At 52.2% G+C, this 18,621-nt stretch overlaps 1 protein-coding gene across 6 annotated transcripts; it reads right to left on the bottom strand.

The window, feature by feature from the left end:
* Nucleotides 1–1,544: 1,544 nt before the first annotated feature.
* On the bottom strand, nt 1,545–15,278 carry Dmkn (dermokine). 6 transcript variants are annotated; one of them, XM_058580472.1, is made up of 21 exons: nt 14,732–15,278; nt 14,301–14,480; nt 14,140–14,196; nt 13,824–13,874; nt 13,664–13,705; nt 13,535–13,633; nt 12,840–12,893; nt 12,387–12,449; nt 12,179–12,229; nt 9,893–9,937; nt 8,905–8,964; nt 8,712–8,759; nt 8,503–8,550; nt 5,910–5,966; nt 5,525–5,572; nt 4,021–4,068; nt 3,862–3,912; nt 3,468–3,533; nt 2,524–2,547; nt 2,368–2,415; nt 1,545–1,859 (listed from the first exon to the last, which is right to left on the bottom strand). In XM_058580472.1, the coding sequence occupies exons 1-20, from the start codon at nt 15,089–15,091 to the stop codon at nt 2,368–2,370; spliced, it is 1,500 nt and encodes a 499-aa protein (XP_058436455.1). In that variant the 5' UTR covers nt 15,092–15,278; the 3' UTR covers nt 1,545–1,859. The 6 variants fall into 6 exon arrangements, 4 of the variants coding, with proteins under 4 accessions (XP_058436455.1, XP_058436456.1, XP_058436457.1 ...); XM_058580471.1 differs by having other exon boundaries at nt 1,546–1,859; nt 13,535–13,705; XM_058580473.1 differs by lacking the exon at nt 3,862–3,912 and having other exon boundaries at nt 13,535–13,705.
* Between the last annotated feature and the right edge of the window lie 3,343 nt (nt 15,279–18,621).

Genomic DNA, 18,621 nt, shown 5'->3' with positions numbered 1-18,621 from the left:
TGGCCACAATTTAAATGAAAGGGGCACAAAGCAAAGAAGTAGTTGTGATTTTTCTCCCAGGCAGGTGAATTTGAACAGGTTGCCTTCCCTGAGTCAGTTTGAGTTTCTTTCATTTATTCATCAATTATTTGAGGCCCTGTGCTTAGGTTGGGGCAGCTCAGAAGGAAGACAGGTGTTGTGCCCTTAGAGAACTTTCAATCTGGGAGGGATCACTTAGGCTGGCAGCGGGGTTCATGTCTTCCTTTTACTTCCTGCTTAATGCAGGGATGTTCAGGGGATGCAGTGGAGGGGGCTTCTTAATTGGGGCATGATGTATCAGCCCAATGGGACTCAGATTTTTAACTGCAGACTCTACAGCCCTGTCCCAAGGGCTCCTCAGCCCACACCAGGCACTTCTGCCTCTTTCGTTGGTACATTAATGGAGTAGAAGTTTTCTACATCCCTCCCTCTCTATCCTGGAAAATCGGAGTGGCTGTATGATTGGTAAGGTAATGACTTTGACCCTGTTCCCACTGCATCTCCTTCTGCATTATGAATTCACATGGCCCAGGCATAGTCCCAGGCAGCCGTTGCTCCTGCATCCCGCCTTGTGTAACTGGTCCTCTCATTTTGAACAACATCCAACTTCCTATTGAAAGGAAAGTGACCACAACACTCGGAGCGACCAAGAGATCTTTTTTTTTTTTTTTTTTTTTAGTTGTAGTTGGACACAATACCTTTATTTTATTTATTTTTACGTGGTGCTGAGGATCGAACCCAGGGCCTCGAACATGCTAGGCAAGCGCTCTACCACTGAGCCCCAACCCCAGTCCCTCCAAGAGATCTTTATTGTGGTGGTGTCTGATTGACAGGGAAGGAAGGGAAAAAAAGAAAGAAAGCAGGAAGAGAGAAGAAAAAGAGGTGGGGGGGGGGAAGCAAAGCAAGAGAGAGGGAGAAAGCTAGAGAGTTCTGGCAGGAGAAGGTCTTATATCCCTTTTGCTGTGCTGCTTAAATCTAACAGGGTCTCTGGGTCTGCAAGCTGCCTTGTTGGTGTACAGTGACTGGATCACACAGTAGTTGCTAGGGTGTCATCTTCTGCCTTCAGGCAGACTGGGCAGGGGCTACATGTGGGCTTCTGTTGCACCAGACGGGTGGGATTGAGTGTCCCAGCTTGAGTGGGGTTGAGTGTTCAGACTTGAGGCAAACAAGCGATAGGGAACCAGACAGAGGGAGTCGAGTGTTCAGCCCACCCTGCAGTTAACATTTGTTCAGCCTGCTCCACAATTAACACCTGTGACTGCTTCAAATAAAGTAAGCATGGTATTCAGATATAGGTTGGTCAAAGTTTTTTTGTTTTGTTTTGATAGATGGGGAAACAGGCATGATGTAATCAGCTAGCTGCTTTGTATCAAGTCAGGACTAAAACCCAGGTCTTATCTCTCAGCACACCATGTTGGATACTACTCTCAGCAGGAAAGCAGATCATCTGACCCTAAATCATTCCCATCCTCCTAGATTCAGGCCATGATGTTGTGGTAAAGAATACAACTTGAGAAAGTCTCAGGGAAACCAGATTCGTGGTTTATTTCCCAGAGAAACACAAGAGTAGAAAATTCCCCCTGCAAAATTGTCACGGTGATTTCATGTCACAAATGGAGCAAATGAAGAAAGCATCTGGTTTCTCCCATGAGGCTGGTGGTGACGGAGACACCACGGTGGAGTGGGAAGAAACAAGGAACAGGTGAGCCAGGTCCGGCCCAGAAGATGGGAGGTCAGCACCCAGGCCGGGGCGGCTCAGGCTGGGGCAGCTGGAGAGCAGCTCAGTCAGACTCCTTGCCGACAGGTGTGTATAGGTCTCAGTAGTGACTGAAAGTGGTTTTCTAGGGGGAAAAAAAAGATCAAATGATCGAATGTGATCCCCCTGAATCTGTTGAGGCTGATCCGCTTTCCTCTGGCTCCAGGCTCAGCAGCTTCGTTGCTGTCCTGCCTGTTCCGCCTGCAGCTCCCTCACGTTTAGCTCCTACCTAAAACAGATTTTGTGGCTCCACCAAGTTAATCAATAACAGCTTTCCCCCTAGAGCCTCACTTCATCCCACTTGGGAACTTCTACCCACAGTCCCCCGGACTGTTCCCTGTCCTCGCTGTGCGGTGCCCGCTCTCTCCAGCCCTTCATTCGGCACTCACAGGTGCTCTCCTGTGTCCTCAGTGATTTTTCTTTCCACACCCCACAATGGCGTCTGCTTCTCCTGAATCTCCTTACAGCATCCACCCAGAGGAAAACTGACTTCAGGTAGCTGACTGAGGTTCCAGGAGCTGTCAAGACCCCAGCCAGCCCCAGAGGTGACCCTGCCTCAGCTCGGAGGAGGCCGCCTTGTGCTCGACACTTACCTACCAAAACTTCACCCACTGCAGCAGGCCGGGTCGCACCCGGGAAGCCTGAAGGATGAGGAGAGTGGCTGAGTGCACACTGCACTGTCCCCTCCACCCTCTCTAGCCTCAGGCCCCTTCTGTCTGGACCCTGATTCTCTCTGTCCCCCTACTCACCGAGGAAGAAATCGTGGCTCCTCCCTGGAAAGAGAAGATCAGAGGAGGTGACATGGGGCTACAGTGGCGGCTACACTGCTTTGTCCTCAGGGATCACCAAGAGCCCAATGGCAGGGGCAGGCACAAGCTAGGATTATCACCAAGGACCTTCAGTCTGACTGGACATTGAGTCTATGGTTTTGTTCCCACAGTTGACTTATCATCCTAAGTATATACAGAGCCATGATGTCCCTAGGACACTAGGAAAGCACCATACATATATGGCCCCTGAGGACACCATGACCACAGGAGGGACAAGGGCTTTATTGTTTGGAGATATGGAGAGAAAAATCCCTGACCTATTTTTCTTTGCCAGGCTAATTAGTATCTAGCATATTCTTTTCCTGCTGTTGTAAGATTGCTTTCCTTACAGCTAAGAGAAAAAAACCTCGTAAGTATTTTTTTTTTCTTTTATTTCCTTCAAGGCATGAAGGATTTGGTTTCCCACCAAGAGTTCCTGGGCTAGCTACCCCAAAGTGCCAGTCTGCTCTCCTACCCCCTCATACACACACACACACACAAAAAAAAAAAAAAAAAAAAAGAAGTTGACACAGAGCAAACACTACAAAGAAAGAAAAGCCACCTGTGTGTTTTTCCTGGCGGGATATAATTTGTTAGAGCCACATTCTGTCTCCGAAAAGATCTTCAGATCCTTCCCAGTTTTCTCTGTTGCTCTAAACTGTCCCCTTTGAACCTCCTCTGAGACCATAACTGTGAGGAATAGTGACCACTCCCTCTGCCCCCCACTTCCAAACTGCTCTCAGGGCACCTGAGTCTCCCTCATGAAGGGACATGGAGGCCTGTTTGTCAAAGTGAACAGGATGGGCCCTACAGTGAATGCCCCTGCCTCTCCCCCCTGCAGAGACACCCCCACCATGAGAAATCAGGGCAGTGGCAAGTCTCACCTTAGCAGGGGTCTTGACCTGCCCGTAGTAGGCCGTGGGATATGCCTGCTGGTTGTAATTGTAGTTCTGTGGGAGCAAGAGTGGGCGGGGACAGGAGTGGGGTGTGGGAGGGAAGGAGAAGGATGAAGACTTTTTGCTCTGGAAGAAACCCCCCACGGCCCTGCCCCAGCTGGATGTTTCCTGAAACCTGCTTTCTCCCCTCTGTGAGGGGTTTCATAGACAGCTCCAGCCAGCCAGAGCCCAGCCCTTGCCCCACTGCACTCTCTAGCCCAAAGGGCCTGCCTCCTCCCTCCCTGGTACTTCTCCCAACTCCTCAAGTGTGACTTGGGATGTGAGGGTCGGAGACCAAGGAAGAAGTAGTGTCTAAATCAAGCCATCAGGGGGCAGGTCTTGCCTTGGAAGTTACGGCTGGCACCTCTTGCCTTCCTGAGCCAGGCTGAGGAAACTATTGGGTGGGGGAGTAAAAGAGAGAATTTCAGATCGGCCAGACTCAGGAATAGGGCTGAGAGGGACCAAGGGCCTTCCAGGGGAGTCTGAGGACAAAGACACCCACCTGATCAGCACCGCCAGCCCTCTTCTGGAATGTGTACACGTCTGCATCCTGGGAGGGAGAAAAAAGCCACAGTAGCATCTTCATGGTCCTTCAGCCTTGCTGGGTTTCCAGGGCTCTCTCATCCTGCTGCCTAGGACCTGCCCTCCTCTTGGAGCCCCATCTCACACAACCCACCCCTCCATCCTAAGCCAGTGGCCTAGATAGATGTAGGACATAGATATCCACACTCAGGGTTGGGGAGTGATGGTGGAGAGTCAGGTTGGGCAACACCACACCCACCCACACACTGGGAGCACTGGCAACTCTGGCCCGAGAATGCACTAGAAAGGCAAGAATTGAGTCCACACAGGCTCCTCTGGGGCAGACCCAGGTCCCTTAGCCACAGCCTACCAAAAAATTGTCTACACCAACCCCTGCTACTCCCTTATAGGCCCTTTAATCCCTGCACCAATGATCTTCCCGGCAAGGTCCTTGGAAGGACCAGTTACTATTACTGAAGCTAAATAATTAGGTTAGCTCCTAGTCAAAAAAGGGGGGAACAATACCAGGAAATCCTGTCTAACCTAATTCTGCCTTATTCACACCTAACCTGAATTCTTAACCCCACTCTTTACTCTGCGACACTGAGGTCACAAACTGGTTGTCCATAGGCTTTCAGACATTTTTTGCTAGGGCTCATTTAAAAAAAAAAAAAAGACTAGTTGCAAACAATTAAAAATCATATTTCTAGATTTTCTCGAAAAATCAGATGACATAACAACAGTGGCCCTACCTGCATGCATAACAACATTCAGCCAAGGGCCTTAACCCACCTGTAGAGTCTCACATGCCTGGCCCAGGTGGACGACCTTTGCCTTGGGGCCCAAAGGTTCTAATTCCCAAAGGCCAATGGCCATGCAGAACCAAGGTGTGGTGTTCTACAGAAAGGTCCTGCTCATCCTCCCCAAGATTCAGATATTCAGACATCCTGCACCTGCACACACTTGAACCTAATCTGATCCCCGTACTCTCATTCTCCCTCCAGTTTCCCCTAGTCTTTCTTCCCCAGTGCCACTTTTTGGCACAGGTGTTGACCCCAGCCCCAGATCCCTCTTCTCCCCCCCACCGCCATGGTCTCCCTGCACCTGCTCACCCTGAAATACCCACCCAGCTGTGGCTCCCCCTGAGCCAGGCCAAGCCTAGCAGGATCAGCAGCAGAGCAGAGACAGTGGCTAGCTTCATGATTCTGTGCCTCTGGAGGCCTCAGCCTTGGAGCCTGGGCTTTTATCCTGGGGAGGCCCTCCCACCCTGCTCCTTCAGTGACGCAAGGCTTCTCTCCCACCCCACCCCGACTCAAGGTTGCATAAATTTAGGAGGGTGGGGAAGGAAGGAGGCACCCTCCCTCAGCAGGGAGGGGAAGAAACTGGGACAGCCACATCAGCATGCCACCTGCCAAAGGCCCCAAGCTCCTGAGGTCCCCTAGTGCTGAGCTTCCTCACCTTGAAAGAACTTCTGCCCCCCTTACCTCAGTAATTTCTTTCCAGTTGAAGAAAGGAGTTCTCTGTTTGAAATTCTGGAGGGAGAAGGAGCCATGAGAGAGGCTTGGGGTAGGGGGCAATACCCAGAGGGTGGGAAGTGGCAGCAAAGGGGCAGATTTCCAGGTGGCCTTGGAATGGACTTGAGAGGCTGGGTGCAACTTAGTGAAGATGAGCTTGTAGGAGATTGTGGCTGGTCATTTTGAGATGGCATTGGTGACAAGATTTGGGTGAGATGACCCATCTCAAAAAATGAAAAGAAAGGCAATTTGGGGACAAATGGGCAGGAACCGAAGGTAACTGCCTTGAGGGAGGCATGGGGAAGGACATGATGACCGTGATCCCCAGTTCTTCAGAACGTGGGAATTCTCCTACCTCCCAGAGGCGGCGGAAGTAGAGGAGGGCTCGGGTGCTGGGGGACGGGACTCGGCCCTGTGGATGAAAGGTGGGGAGCAGGTTAGCAGGGTGCCCCACCCTGCTCACCTAAGCCCTGACTCGGGCTCCTGACACTTCTCAGCCTTCAGAACCTCACTGTGACTAAGATTTGGAGGGAACTTGGGAGTCTAAGGACACCAGAAACTGCTTTGGAAACAGAGGGAGAGAGAAGTTAGATCTCTGAGCCATGAACCCACCTGCCCTCCCCTAACACAGAGCCTCTAGTCTCTCTCCCCATACCCCTCCCGGGTTTAGGGGTACAACATAATTGTAGATGAACCTCGGGACCAGGACCTGCCCCTACAACCCCTTCTTGCCTGCAGTGCCACTTCCTGGCATCTCCCAAAGCTGTGGGTGTGCACCCCCCTCCCCAGCCCCAGACAACAGTGGAGACGGAAGAAAGCACCAGAGACCAGAGTGGGGGGGCAGCTATGGTTTATTTCAAGGGTGAGGGTCTAGACTGGGGATGAGGGAGCGGGGGCTCCCATCCAGCTGGTAGCTCCTTGTCTGGAGGTCACGGGATGCGAAAGCTCCTCTGGTCCTGGGCAAAGAAATAGGTTCTAAGAGGGAGCTTGAGGAACATGAATTAGGGGGCATGGTGGCCAAGGCAGGGTAACATGGAGCATGTTCCAGAAATCTCTAGGGACATTTTAGCCTGCCATTGTCAACTAGGCAAATCCAGGTAGCCCAGCTTGGCCTGAGAACCCTCACGCCTCACCTGGAGCATTACATGGGGCTCCTCTGTCTTTACTGCTCACTCTGGGGACATCCTCAGCTTCCCTATCCTCACTGTGAAGGAGGACCGTGCTCCACACCTTCTCTGCCCTGTTGTCCCTCTTCCTGCAGGACCTGCCTCTCCAGGAGACTGGCCCTTGCCCTCCTGCCTAACTGTGATCACGTTCTCGCTGCCCCAACAGATGGACAAAAATGCTTGGCAGTCTGTCCTGGTCCTGTGGGAAGTGTGATGTGTCCCCTGGCTCTCCCATCAGCCCCTAAGCACCACACCAAGGAGTCTTTCCCCTACCAGAAACTGTTCTCTATAAATTAGAGAATTTATTTTGTTCATTCAAACCAGAAATTCCCTGGAGCAGAGACCTTTTGCCCTCTCCTCTCTCACTCCACCTCATTCCCAAGAGAGCAGAGTCACCTTTCCCGGGTTTGGGTCATTCTACTTATCACCACCCCTTTCTCCCAGAAAGACCACACGTCCTGGGAAGGCAGGGGTCAGAGGCTTTACCCTTTTACACTAGGGCTCAGAACCTCATGCTCCCAGGGGAGTCAGTGGGGTAGTGTCACCCCTGAAAATCAAGAGCCCAGGGCAAAAAGTAGCAGCTCCTCACCCCTCACCTGTCATTTACTGCCCCAGGGAAAAGGAGGCCTCAGGTCATCACATTTTTCAAGAGAGGACAGAAACCCAAATCATTAAGTGAAGTCTCAACTTTTAAATATTGGCAAATAATTCTTTTTTTTTTTTTTTTTCATTTTGAACCAGGGATTAAACCCAGAAGCACTTAACCTCTGAGCCACATCCCCATTCCTTATTTTATTTTTTACTGAGATAGGGTTTCCCTAAGTGGCTTAGGGTCTTAGCCAGCTGAGGCTGGCTTTGAACTTGCAGTCCTCCTGCTTCAGGCTCCCAAGACACTGGAATTACACATGTGAGCCACTGAGCCCAGCCATTCTTTTTTAATGGAGCTAGGAATCCAACCCAGGGCCTATGCAAGGCAGGCAAGCACTGTTCCACTGAGCCTCATCCCTAGCTCTCTAATTCACATTCTTTAACACAATCCAAAAGAGTGGCTCAAACAAATCACAGCAGTGGGCCACCAAGTCACAGCTTTTGCCTGGGGAGTGTGTCTGGATTGTTCATTGCCCCTGCGTCCCCTCCCTTCCCATCCAGCACCCCCAATACTGCTATTCTGGTGTCAAATGGGCCTGGCCGGGCGGTTCCGCTCAAGAGGGAGGGGTGGGAAGGAAGGAAGGAGAAAGAGGTTCTAGGTGCCAACTGTCTTCTAAGGTTACATATGCACAGGACCCAGACTAATGCCTGTCCCCCATCAGGCACTGGGCAGCTGTTTATTTCCTTTGCCTTTTTTCCTGTGGGTGTGTCAGTCCCCACGTGGCCTTTTAGGGCTACTTGACTCCCATGCAATCTGTGCCTTATGATCAGACCTACTTCCTTTTCCTTAAACTTCCTTTTCCTTAAACTTCCTTTTCCTTAAACTTCCTTCCAGCTCTAGAGGAGAACCTGAGGTTCAGAACTGGGTCAGGTCTACATGTTGAGGCCTTAAAGAGGCTCATCCCACGCCCTCTTCCCGACTCCCAATTGTGTCCAAATTCTCCCTGTCTTTTCATGTCTCTGCTGGCCCTCCCCAAGATTTGTTGGTGGGTTGGGTTTGAGTTTTTGCACTTGCCTGAATACCTTCTTAGTGGCCATCATTATTGTTCCCCTGGCTCAACAAGCAAAGGTTTCGCTTCTAACCTGTATTCCCCTCCCACTAAGATCAGGACTGCAAGACCCGCCAGAACTTACCTTTTCTATGGCATCCCAGTTAATGAAACCCATTTTGGATTTAAAATTCTGCAAAGAAAACAAAAGGAATGTCCAAATCATGTCAGGATGTACTCGGCTCAGGGCTTCAGACCAGGAGAAGTCAAGGACTTCTGCCGACTGTTGGTATAGAAAGAGGATTTTACACTGTAGGACCAAGGGACAGGGCAGAGTGATCTTACAGAACTCACCTTCCAGAAAGTGTCGAAATTGAAGAGCCCAGGAGACGTCTGAGAGTTCTAAGGAACCAATGAGAAATGGGATGAGATCAAGAAGTCACTTTGTGAACAAGAGGCAGGGGCAGGAGATGGGGTATCAAGAGGGGAGGCAAAGAGTGCTTGACAGCATGTTCCAAGCCCAAGGCGAAGGAGTGCCTCCGCTCACCACGGTATTGAGACCGCTGACAGCATCACCTCTTCCACTGTCCCCACTGGACCCTTGCCCCTGGGTGGGAGAAAGGGACTGCTCAGTGTAAGGCTCCCACATTCTGTTGGGCATGCATCTGCCCACCTGCGCAGGCCCAGTCTCCACCATTGCTCACACTTCTCTGCTCCTCTCTGGAAACTGACCTGCTTTTCTTCATTGCATGCTACCTAAAAGTCCCACCTCAAAAAGCCCTCCTAGGATGAGTCTAGACAGCCCTACCCAGGCCGTGGAATCAGATTCACACTCTTGCCTCCACACTCTCCTATCCCAAAACACATCCATAACAAGAGCAGCTAAGGTGTGGTCCCGGCATGCGCCAAGCACTGTGCCGTATCCAGCCACATTCCTATGCAGGAGCTGAGTCCATTTTGCAGATGAGGAAACTGAAATTCAAGAGGTGTCCAGCAGCTGGCCTCAGGATCTGTCTCCCTGTCTGGATTCTGTACTACCTTGGTCTGGTTATGATACAGAAAGCTCTATAAAAACTGTGGGAGGTGAGCGAGTCAGACTTCACTATCCCCTTTTCAATCAAAGAAACCTCAGCTCAGAGAGGTTAACTGGCTTGCCTGAGGATGCAGAGATGACAAGTGAACCCCCATTTCTAACCCAAAGTTCAGCAACTTTCCACTTCTTCACACTGACCTCTTAAATATCATTTTAAACAATGACTCCTTGGCCATTCTTCTGTTACTTTAGTATGTTTTCTCCTTGCAAAAGTACTAAGGCTCTGATCCCAGTTGGGAGGAAGGGAGGGGATGAGTGAATGAAGGCGGGGGATGGAGATCCCCGACTGCCATCTTGGTCTCCCAATGGTCAACCGACACAGTTTCAAAGCAGTTTACAAGAAGAAACTGACATTTTTGTTTCTTTCCCCAGGTCTTTGGCATTCTGTCCCCTGCCCCACCATTCCTTCTGCTAAAGCCAGTCCTGGCTGCCCCCGGCTCACCTGATGATTGGACCCCCCAAGGAGGTGACTGTTCTCTCTGCTTTCCTAGGGGGACAGAACGTGGAGAAGTCAGTGGGGAGGAGAGGCAGAAGAGCAGGGTGCAGGTAACACATTTCAGGAATCAGGGGACTAAGACACGAGCATGACGGAAGACTTCCCAGGACCCCAAGAACGAGCTCCTTCTCTCCATGGAACTCCATCTTCCCTGGAAGATCCTGTTTCAGCCTCCTCCCATGAGGGACCAAGTCACTGCTCACTTATGGTGTTTATGGATAATATCACCCTCTCTGTTCATATTCGCTTCTGCAAGCTGCCCAGAATGCAACAGGGAGGGTCTCATTTCTCCCCTGGCTTCAAAGCAGGAACAAGCCAGGTTGTTGGACTGAATTGATTCAAACCGGAGGACCCCAGATGGGCTAATGTCTGCACTGGGAAGAAAGGGGATGCCAGCTGGCAAGCCAGTGGGAGCCCAGGTGGCCCAGCAGAGCCCTTAGTCTCCTCCCAAATTAGAGGTCGGTTCCTCCATTGCCACTTCCTCATTCCCAGAGCTAACATGCAATCCGGGCTGTGAAAGGCCGTCTCTGCTCACATTGCTGCAGAGAGCTGGCCTTCATTCATCCCTTTTACTAGGGACTCAGCCGCTACATTCAAGGCCACCACCTCTCTACCCTGATGTTCCTGGAACGGCTGGGCCCTCCCTGTCCTCCACCGAAGCCCCAGAGGATAAGACAGTGAGATGCAGAGCCCTGTTCCAGATCCTGGGGCCATCTTCAAAAATATATGTGTTGACAATGCGATTCCTCTAAAAGTCCTTGGGAAGTTGTCAAAATAATTTTAAAATTAATTTGGAAGGATAAAGCGTTTAGGAGCAGGTAGAAAAACACTGGAAAAGATCAGTGGTAGCAGGGGACTGGTGCTGATAGACAGTCATGGGCCATAAGCTACTGTAAGGAAAGCTGTGTGGTTTCCCGCGCCAGGACGGACGAATCTATTCAGCAAAACAGAACTCCCAGGAGCTCCCCCCAAACATGAAGGTATTTATTAGTGGCATCTGAAATCAGCAGTGGAAATGATGTGACACTTGAGGCTGGAAATATCAGGTAGCTAGTGGTGGAAACCTCAGTCACACTCATCCGTTTCCTCCCTTCTGCTGTTGGCTTGCTTGCCCCTCATGAAGGCCCACCCAGCTCCAATCAGCGAACCTTTCTGGCTAGGCTGAGGGTGGGGCTAGAGCACTAGAGGCAAAGTAAAGTTCAGGGGGATTAAAGAGTTACACTGGGAAAAATGAAATCATATAAGTATTGATGATACTGGAAAAGAGTTGGCCTGAAAGCTGTACACCAAGAGCAGAAACCACAGAGGAAAACAGGGAGATTTTTGACTCTCGATGTCCTTAAGACATCGGGGTATAAAAAACTAGAAAAAAAAGAGTTACAAACTGAGATAAAAAAATTTTAAACTTGTAAACCAACGCAAGGTTAGCACCCTGCTGGGCAGATTCGAGCACACCTGTAATCCCAGCGCCTCAGGAGGCTGAGACAGGAAGGAAGATCACAAGTTCAAGGTCAGCCTGGGCAACTTAGGGAGACCGTGTGTCAAAAGATAAAAAGGGCTTATCTTTTGTAGCTTTTTGTAGGATGTAGCTCAGTGGTAGAGCACCCCTGATCTCATCTCCAGTACCCCAAGAAGGGTGGGGGCTGCTAGCATCCTAATACCTGAGGAGCTCTCAGAGAGCCAGTTTATCTGAGGGCCGCCCACAACCACCCCATCCTCTCCCTCCTGGCCTTGTTGCTCGCTGCCACCAATGCGTGGTCCCACAGGGCAGCATCCCTAGGAGCTGGTGAGAACTGCAGAAGCTCAGCCCCACCCGGACCTGTTGAGTCAGAACCCACCTTTGCACAAGGGCTCTAAGTGTGCGTGCCTCACACTCTGCTGACCCTAATGTGCAGATTCCCAGAACAACTAGGAGGAAATGTGTTCTCCAGGAAACTTCTCTGCCAGAGTTCACTGCATTCTGCTCCCTGGCCGGGGATGGGACAATGAAATGATTCTGTTTCCCAAACACGGGTTCACATGGCGTGCCCCACGGCCCATCTGCGGTGTTCAGTGAGGTGTATCACAAAAGAGTCACCACGAACTATGACCCTGGAGGCTCTTGGTATGATTAAGAATCTGCCTTCAGTCTCTTCCACCTAAATTGTCAGTCTCCCAGAGACAAGTTGAAGGGAATAGGGCTGAGCCCAGTGGACTCCTGAGAGCTGGCACAGTGACAGGTTTGTCTCTCACCTGACTCCCAGATCCTCCAGCCTGTCGCGCTTCATTCCCTGGGTTGTCACACTGTGGGAGAAAGGGAAGACTTTCTGTCCCCTCCCAACCACCAGCCCCAAAACGGGGCTTCTAACTGGCCCTCCTCAGCCCGCAAGGGCTGACCCCTCTTGTTTTTCTCCCACAGTTAGAGGGAGATTTGTGCCCAGGTGACTCCCCAGCCACTGACCTCGGGCTTGTATCCACCACTGCCACCACTGCTGCTGCCTGAGGAAGGGCCGGAGTCGGATCCCTACAAGGAAAAGCAAGGGCCACACGCTGGCAGAGGGACCAGGGCGTTCCAGTCATTTTATGGATTTTTGAGAAACACCCTCCCGTGAGACTTCACTCTTCCTTCAGAACACGTGAGGACGTGTACAGGGCTGCGGTGTAGAGATGGGCGCCTCCAGTACCCATCTCTCCCCAGTCAATCTTTAGCCAGTTGGTCACTGAGGGAAGTTGTTCTGAGCACGGAGAAGACCAGGTGTGTATTTGGAAGCCGGAGATGATTTGGGGAATCTCAGCTGTTGCCCCGCGCCCCCACCAGGAGCCGCCATCCAGCCACCAGGGGGCAGGTGGGCTCCTTCTGCCCCAGCCCTCCCCTTGGAACCCAGGAAGGAAATGGGACTTGTCGAGCCCTTACCTTGGACACTGAAAAGCTTTGATCCAATTCCCTGGAGTTTTCTGGCTTTCGTTCCTAGCCAGGGGGAGAGGGAGAGATATAAGGGGCAGCAAGTTAAAGCAGCTGCTATTTGGGTTTGTCGTAATTTCTGACCTTCTCTGGCCTGACACCCTTCCCAAACCCCCAAGGAGCCTGTGCGGCCCCCTGTCTCCAGGCCTCTCATCTAAGGCAGACCCCTCCTGGCCTCTCGTGCACCATGCGGGAGCCCCACCTGTGGCCACAGTTATTAGTGCCGTCTACACCACAGCCCTGTGCACGTCCTCACGTGTTCTGAGAGCTTCCCAAACAACTATCGTATTTTTCTGTGCCCATCTCTTTTCTTCCCTCCCCCACTGCCAACTCCACTCAGACTTGCCCAGTGGGCAAGGAATAGAGGTTAGACAGGAGGTAGGACCTCCCTGCTGTGGTAGGGTGGGAGGGAAGGAAGTAGAGTAGGTAGGAGTAGATAGGGAAGCTTTTGTGTAAACCGGACGTGCCCGAGTGAGGAGCCCTGTGGTTGGACTGGGAAGGTGGGGGAGCCCCAGGATGATGACTGCCTATGATGCCACCCACCCCTGAGCTGTGGTGGCTTCCAGGGGACCCAGAGCCCATCTCCTCCACAGGCGCCACCAGGACCCTCATCCCATCCCTGCCCTCAGACAAGGGGCAGAACTTACCCGGCTGGACCCAGAGCTGCTGCCACTGCCACTGTTGCCACTGCTGCTGCCACTGTGACTGCTGCCACCACTGCTGCTGCCACCGTGACTACTGCCACCATGGCTGCTGCCACCACTGCTGCCGCCACCGTGGCTGCTGCCGCCACTGCTTGACTGTGAGCTGCTGCTTCCCTGAGGGGCAGGATGGAGGGTGGGGACAGGGACCATGATTTGTTCCTCCTCCGCTTGCCTCTGGCCAGGGCAAGGGGAGCCGAATGTCCCCTCCCTCCACAGCGGCCCGTCCTCTTACCCCGGAGTTGCTAGAGCTTCCACCGGAGCCGGAGGGTGGGGGGTTGGTGCACTGCAGAAGGAAGGGGCGGACCTGGCTAAGTGTCCATCGCTCCTCTCCCAGGCCGGCCCCACCCGCTGCCTGCGGCTCGGCTTCCTTTCTTCTCCGCCCTCTCATTGCCTCCCTTCTCCCCAGGCTCCTCCTGTACCCACCTCTCCCCAGTCAATCTTCCCACCACCCCAGCCCTCCCTTCCCCCTCTCCTTCCTTTCTGTCACTCCCCCTCTTTCTGTCACTTGCACCCAGATGCCCACTCTGTCCCCAGACTCTCCTTCTTACCCCTGAATTTTGGCTGCTGCCTCTCACTGAACCATAGCCAGGCTGGGCCACTGCTCCCTGCAGGGAAGGGGAGACTGTGGGATCCGGGAGAACCAGGGAGGCTGGAAAGTGAGGACTCGGAGGAGGGCGGGGCAGGCGGCAGGGCAGGGTGGTCAGTTTACCTGAGCATTGGTCCCAAAGCTTTGTGACCCTCCACTGCCTCCCTGGCCTGAGTACCCTCCCAGAGAGTTGGTTCCGAAGCTGCCTTCTGAGCCTCCGGGGTGTCCCTGACCCCAGGGAGACCCTGGGCCTCCAAGATTGCCCTGATTATGGCCTAACACGCCATGGCCTCCGGATGTTCCCTGCAAAGACAGAACATCTGCACTCAGTGTGGCCATCTCTGACTCTGATGGGGGTGGGGGTGGGGGGGAACCAAACAGCCATAGATGGACAGGAGCCAAAAAAAAGCAGGGACCAGGTTGAGAGGCTGCATAGACGCAGAGGAAGGGTACATAATGTGCAAAAAACTGCCCAGAAGCCACAGATAAGAAACCCATTCATCCCTCAGTCACCCCCAGCATCTTCAGCCCACTGCCCACTCCCAGCCACTCACCCAAGCCTCAGCGCCGCGGGCCGCATCCACTCCGTGGTGGATGGCGTTCTCCACCTGTCTGCCGGCCTCGTTCCCAGTGTTCTCCAGGGTCCGAGCCGCTTCCCCAAGCCTGTGGCTGACAGTGTCCCCCAGCTCCCTGGTTCTAGAGGCAACTTCTCCACCCCCTTGGCCAATGGCATCCTGGATTCCAGAGCTGGCTGCCTCCTTGGCTCCTTGGCCAATGGCCTCCCCAACTCCATTGCTAATAGCGTCTCCCAGCCCTTGCCCCTCGCTCTCCCCTCCACCCTGCAGTGGGCCAGCAGACCCGATGCCCAGGCACAGGGCCAGCAGGAGGCAGGCCAAGGACCCGTGTGACTTCATCTCTGTCCGGCTCCCTCTCTCTCTCCCCGGAGCGTGTCTGTCCCACCAATCTGCTTCTTGTCACCCCTTCCCTCCTCTGGCCCGTGCCCTCTGCCTTCCTCTTCCACTGCCTTCCTGTTCTCCCTCCCTCCAGGTTCACAGCCTTCTCTCTCCTTTCCCAGACTCCCCTGCCTTCCCAGAGTCCTCCCCCCTGTCACTACTCCTTATACTGTAGGTTGGGAGAAGGTGACAGGGCTGGGCAGCCAGGGTTCCTCCCCCGGTGACTCAGGGGCCAGCCACCGATAGGCTAATGAGCCGTAATTGTGAGTCTGAGAGTCTGTCGAAACAGAGAGGGAGCCCGGGCACAGGGAGGGAGAACTGGAATGGGACGGATACAAGAGTGTTCCAGTTGCCCAACCCAGGAATTTGGGGCGCAGGGTGGGGACAGGGGCATCTAAGGAGATAGGTGTTGGTATCTCCTGGAGGTGTTGGAGGTAGGTGGGGGCACTTGGGAGACAGGAATCAAGGCAGGACCCCAGCAGGACAGCAAGGAGGGGAAGCCCCCTGGGAGGGCCCTGGCCTAGACTCGTGCAGGCCTAGGAGGAGAGGCAGGTACCCTTTCTCGGCCCTTCTCAGTGTCAGCTGGCCGTCACTGCTCCCATCTCCCCCACCCCTACTGCCACCTAAAGGTGCTTTATACCCTTCCAGCCCATGGAGAGGCACCGGAAGCCTCGGGGCCGCGTTGGAGGGTCTGAGGTTCGAGAAGGAATGGCGGGCTCCTGAGAGTGGTCCTCAAGATGTTTGAGTTGGTGTCCACGATGCTTTCAGCTGAGAGAGCTGGGTGTGGAGATGAGGAGCTGGGCGGGACACAGCCACCCCCAGGGGAGAGTGGGAGGGAAGGACCAAGGGAGGGAGTAGCTGACCCAGGCTTCCATCCTGTTTACCCCTGTGCCTGTGTGAGTTCATGGCCACCCAGGAGGGGAGGGACCGCATCAGCTCACCGCACCCACCCCTCATCCTCCCTTAGGAGCCAGTGCTGGTCAGGGAGCAGGGTTAGCACAAGGTCAGGAGCCATCGTGGCCCTTATCCTCAGTCCAGCCTGCATGAGGATCTTGGGAGTCCTCCCCAGGCCTCATCCTTGCTTGGCAAGTATGGCTGCCTCTCTGTTCCCAGGGGCCCCAGGTCCTCCCACTTGGCACGGTCTCGTATCACTGGGATTCATCACCGGGTTAGGAGGGGCCGGTTTCCATCTGCCTTTCTCAATGTCTCTCTGTCAGTCTCTCCCTTCCTCTCTTTCTCCACCCTGACACCCGCACCCGACTTGTAACTTCCAACACTTCTTAGCATGTAAACACCTTCCCTGCCTGTCCTCAGCCCCCACCTCCCTGTTGTTCCGTCTCTGACTCTGTAATGATGATAATAGTGGTGATGGTGATAATAACAAAAATAACAATAATTGCAACTCCAGTTTATCAAAGGCTTTCTATGTGCCCAGCACCAGACTAAGCACATTCAGAATCATACAAATAGGTCGTATTATTATCCCATTTAAGGACATAGACACTGGACTCAGAGAGGACACCCTGAGCCAGCCCAGACCTGCCTCACTCTTGAGCCCCGGCCCCAGAGCCTTTTCTGTCATTTCAGTGTCTCATGCCCACACCCTGCTTGTCAAAACCCTCTGGCTGTCCTCTGAATGGAGCTGAATTTATGAGATGCAGGAAGGAATCTGGGCCCCCAAGATTGGTACTGGAAGCCCCAGCCCCTGGGCTTACTGCTTCCTTCGACCACAGATCAGGATCAAGGGCAGAGGACACTGACTGTCCCGGACTCCCTCGGTGGACCCCACCTTCACAGTGCTGTACCCATGTCCCCTTCCTTCTCCATTCTTCATCAGTAATATATTGATACCAGAATTCTTTAGCCAGCTTACCTTCCCACTTAAGGATATTTTAAGAGGATGCTTTCATCAGCTATGCAAGTGGAAAGTCAGAATCACTTCTCCCCAGATAGAAATTCCAGAAAAACAGAGATGCAAACAATGGTATTGCACTACAGCAGGAAGTTCAACAGGTAGAGAGGCACGCCGGCGCAGAATTGAGTCTTCCTCATTAACATAACCTGAAAACTCATTGAGAATATGTTTCTTACTGTGTGATTCAGAATTATTCAAACTCACACTCACAAACCACCTAAATTCTCACAAACCGTCATATTCTTCCTTCTGGAAAAAACTGCCCTTAGACATCCTGGACCTGAGGGATTTTTGTTTGTTTGTTTGGTTGGTTTTTGGTTTGTTTGTTTGTTTGTTTGTTTTTTGGTATCAGGGATTGAACTCAGGGGCACTCAACCACTGAGCCACATCCCCAGCCCTATTTTGTATTTTTTTAAATTTAGAGACAGGGTCTCACTGAGTTACTTAGCACCTCACTTTTGCTGAGGCTGGCTTTGAATTCACGATCCTCCTGCCTCAGCCTCCAGAGCTGCTGGGATTACAGGTGTGCTCCACCACGCCCAGCTCGACTCAGTCTGAAGGCTTTTTATTCAATTCTGTTGTGAACCAAATGGAATTTTAGGTGTTTTCACACTCATGATGTCACTGAACCCTCACTATAACCTCCACAAATCAATGTCATTCCCATTTTACAAATGGGTTATCTGAGATCCAGAGTGGTTAAACACCACACAAAAGATCGTATGTGAGAAGATGTAGGAGGTCAAACCATGACCCAGATCTTCCTCCAAACAGCTTCCTCCAGCATCTCCAGGCCTCTCTTTTCTTGTATCTAGTAACATCCCCCAATCTGACACGCTCATGTCTTGTCTAAGAAACCTCTGGTTTCAGCTTTTCTCTCTCATTCACTACTTCATTGGTTCAACGAAGATTTATGGAGCAGTCACTCTGTGCCGTGCGTACTCTAGACCCTGGGGATACAGCTAGAACAAAATCAACATCATTCTCCTTGAGAAGCTCCAGTTTATGGTGGGTTAAGCTGGACAATAAGATTATCAGATTGTAATGATCACTGCAAAGAAAAATATAGTGGTGGGGAGGGAATAGAGAAGACAGAGGAGTATTTTAAATAAGGTAGTCAGAGAAGGGCTGCTTCATGTGACAAATGAGCTGAGACCTGAACGAAGTAGAGAACAAACCAGGAATATTCAGGAATGAGAGTATTCCAAGCAGTGCAAAGGCCCTGAGACTGGAGTCTGCTTACTCTATTTGAGGACCACTATGGCTGGAGCACAGGATGAATGGGTGGGGGATGAGTTGAGATCAAAAAACATCAAAGGGCTAGATTCTGGGATTTGGGGGACCACTGTGATCTTTTGTTTTTTTAAAAGTTAATGTGTGCATTACAGGAAACAGAAAAACACAAGCAAAGAACAGAGTCATCCACAAGCAACTTAGTTAGATGTGTCCTGTGTGCACACACAAGGGTCCCATTTTGTGTGACTGAGATCACAGTGTGTATCGAGCTTTTCCATACCGTTAGCACAAAAGGATCAGACCGGATGCGAACTTCATGGATTATCAAAAGCTCTTATTC

Source organism: Marmota monax, unplaced genomic scaffold (genome assembly GCF_021218885.2).
Source record: "Marmota monax isolate L192 unplaced genomic scaffold, Marmota_monax_Labrador192_F-V1.1 WCK01_AAM20220418_F8-fsc00101, whole genome shotgun sequence".
In the NCBI taxonomy this organism is placed as follows: Eukaryota; Metazoa; Chordata; class Mammalia; order Rodentia; family Sciuridae; genus Marmota; species Marmota monax.
The sequence above is the reverse complement of the archived record's forward strand: the minus strand, read 5'-3'. Positions and strand labels throughout refer to the sequence as shown.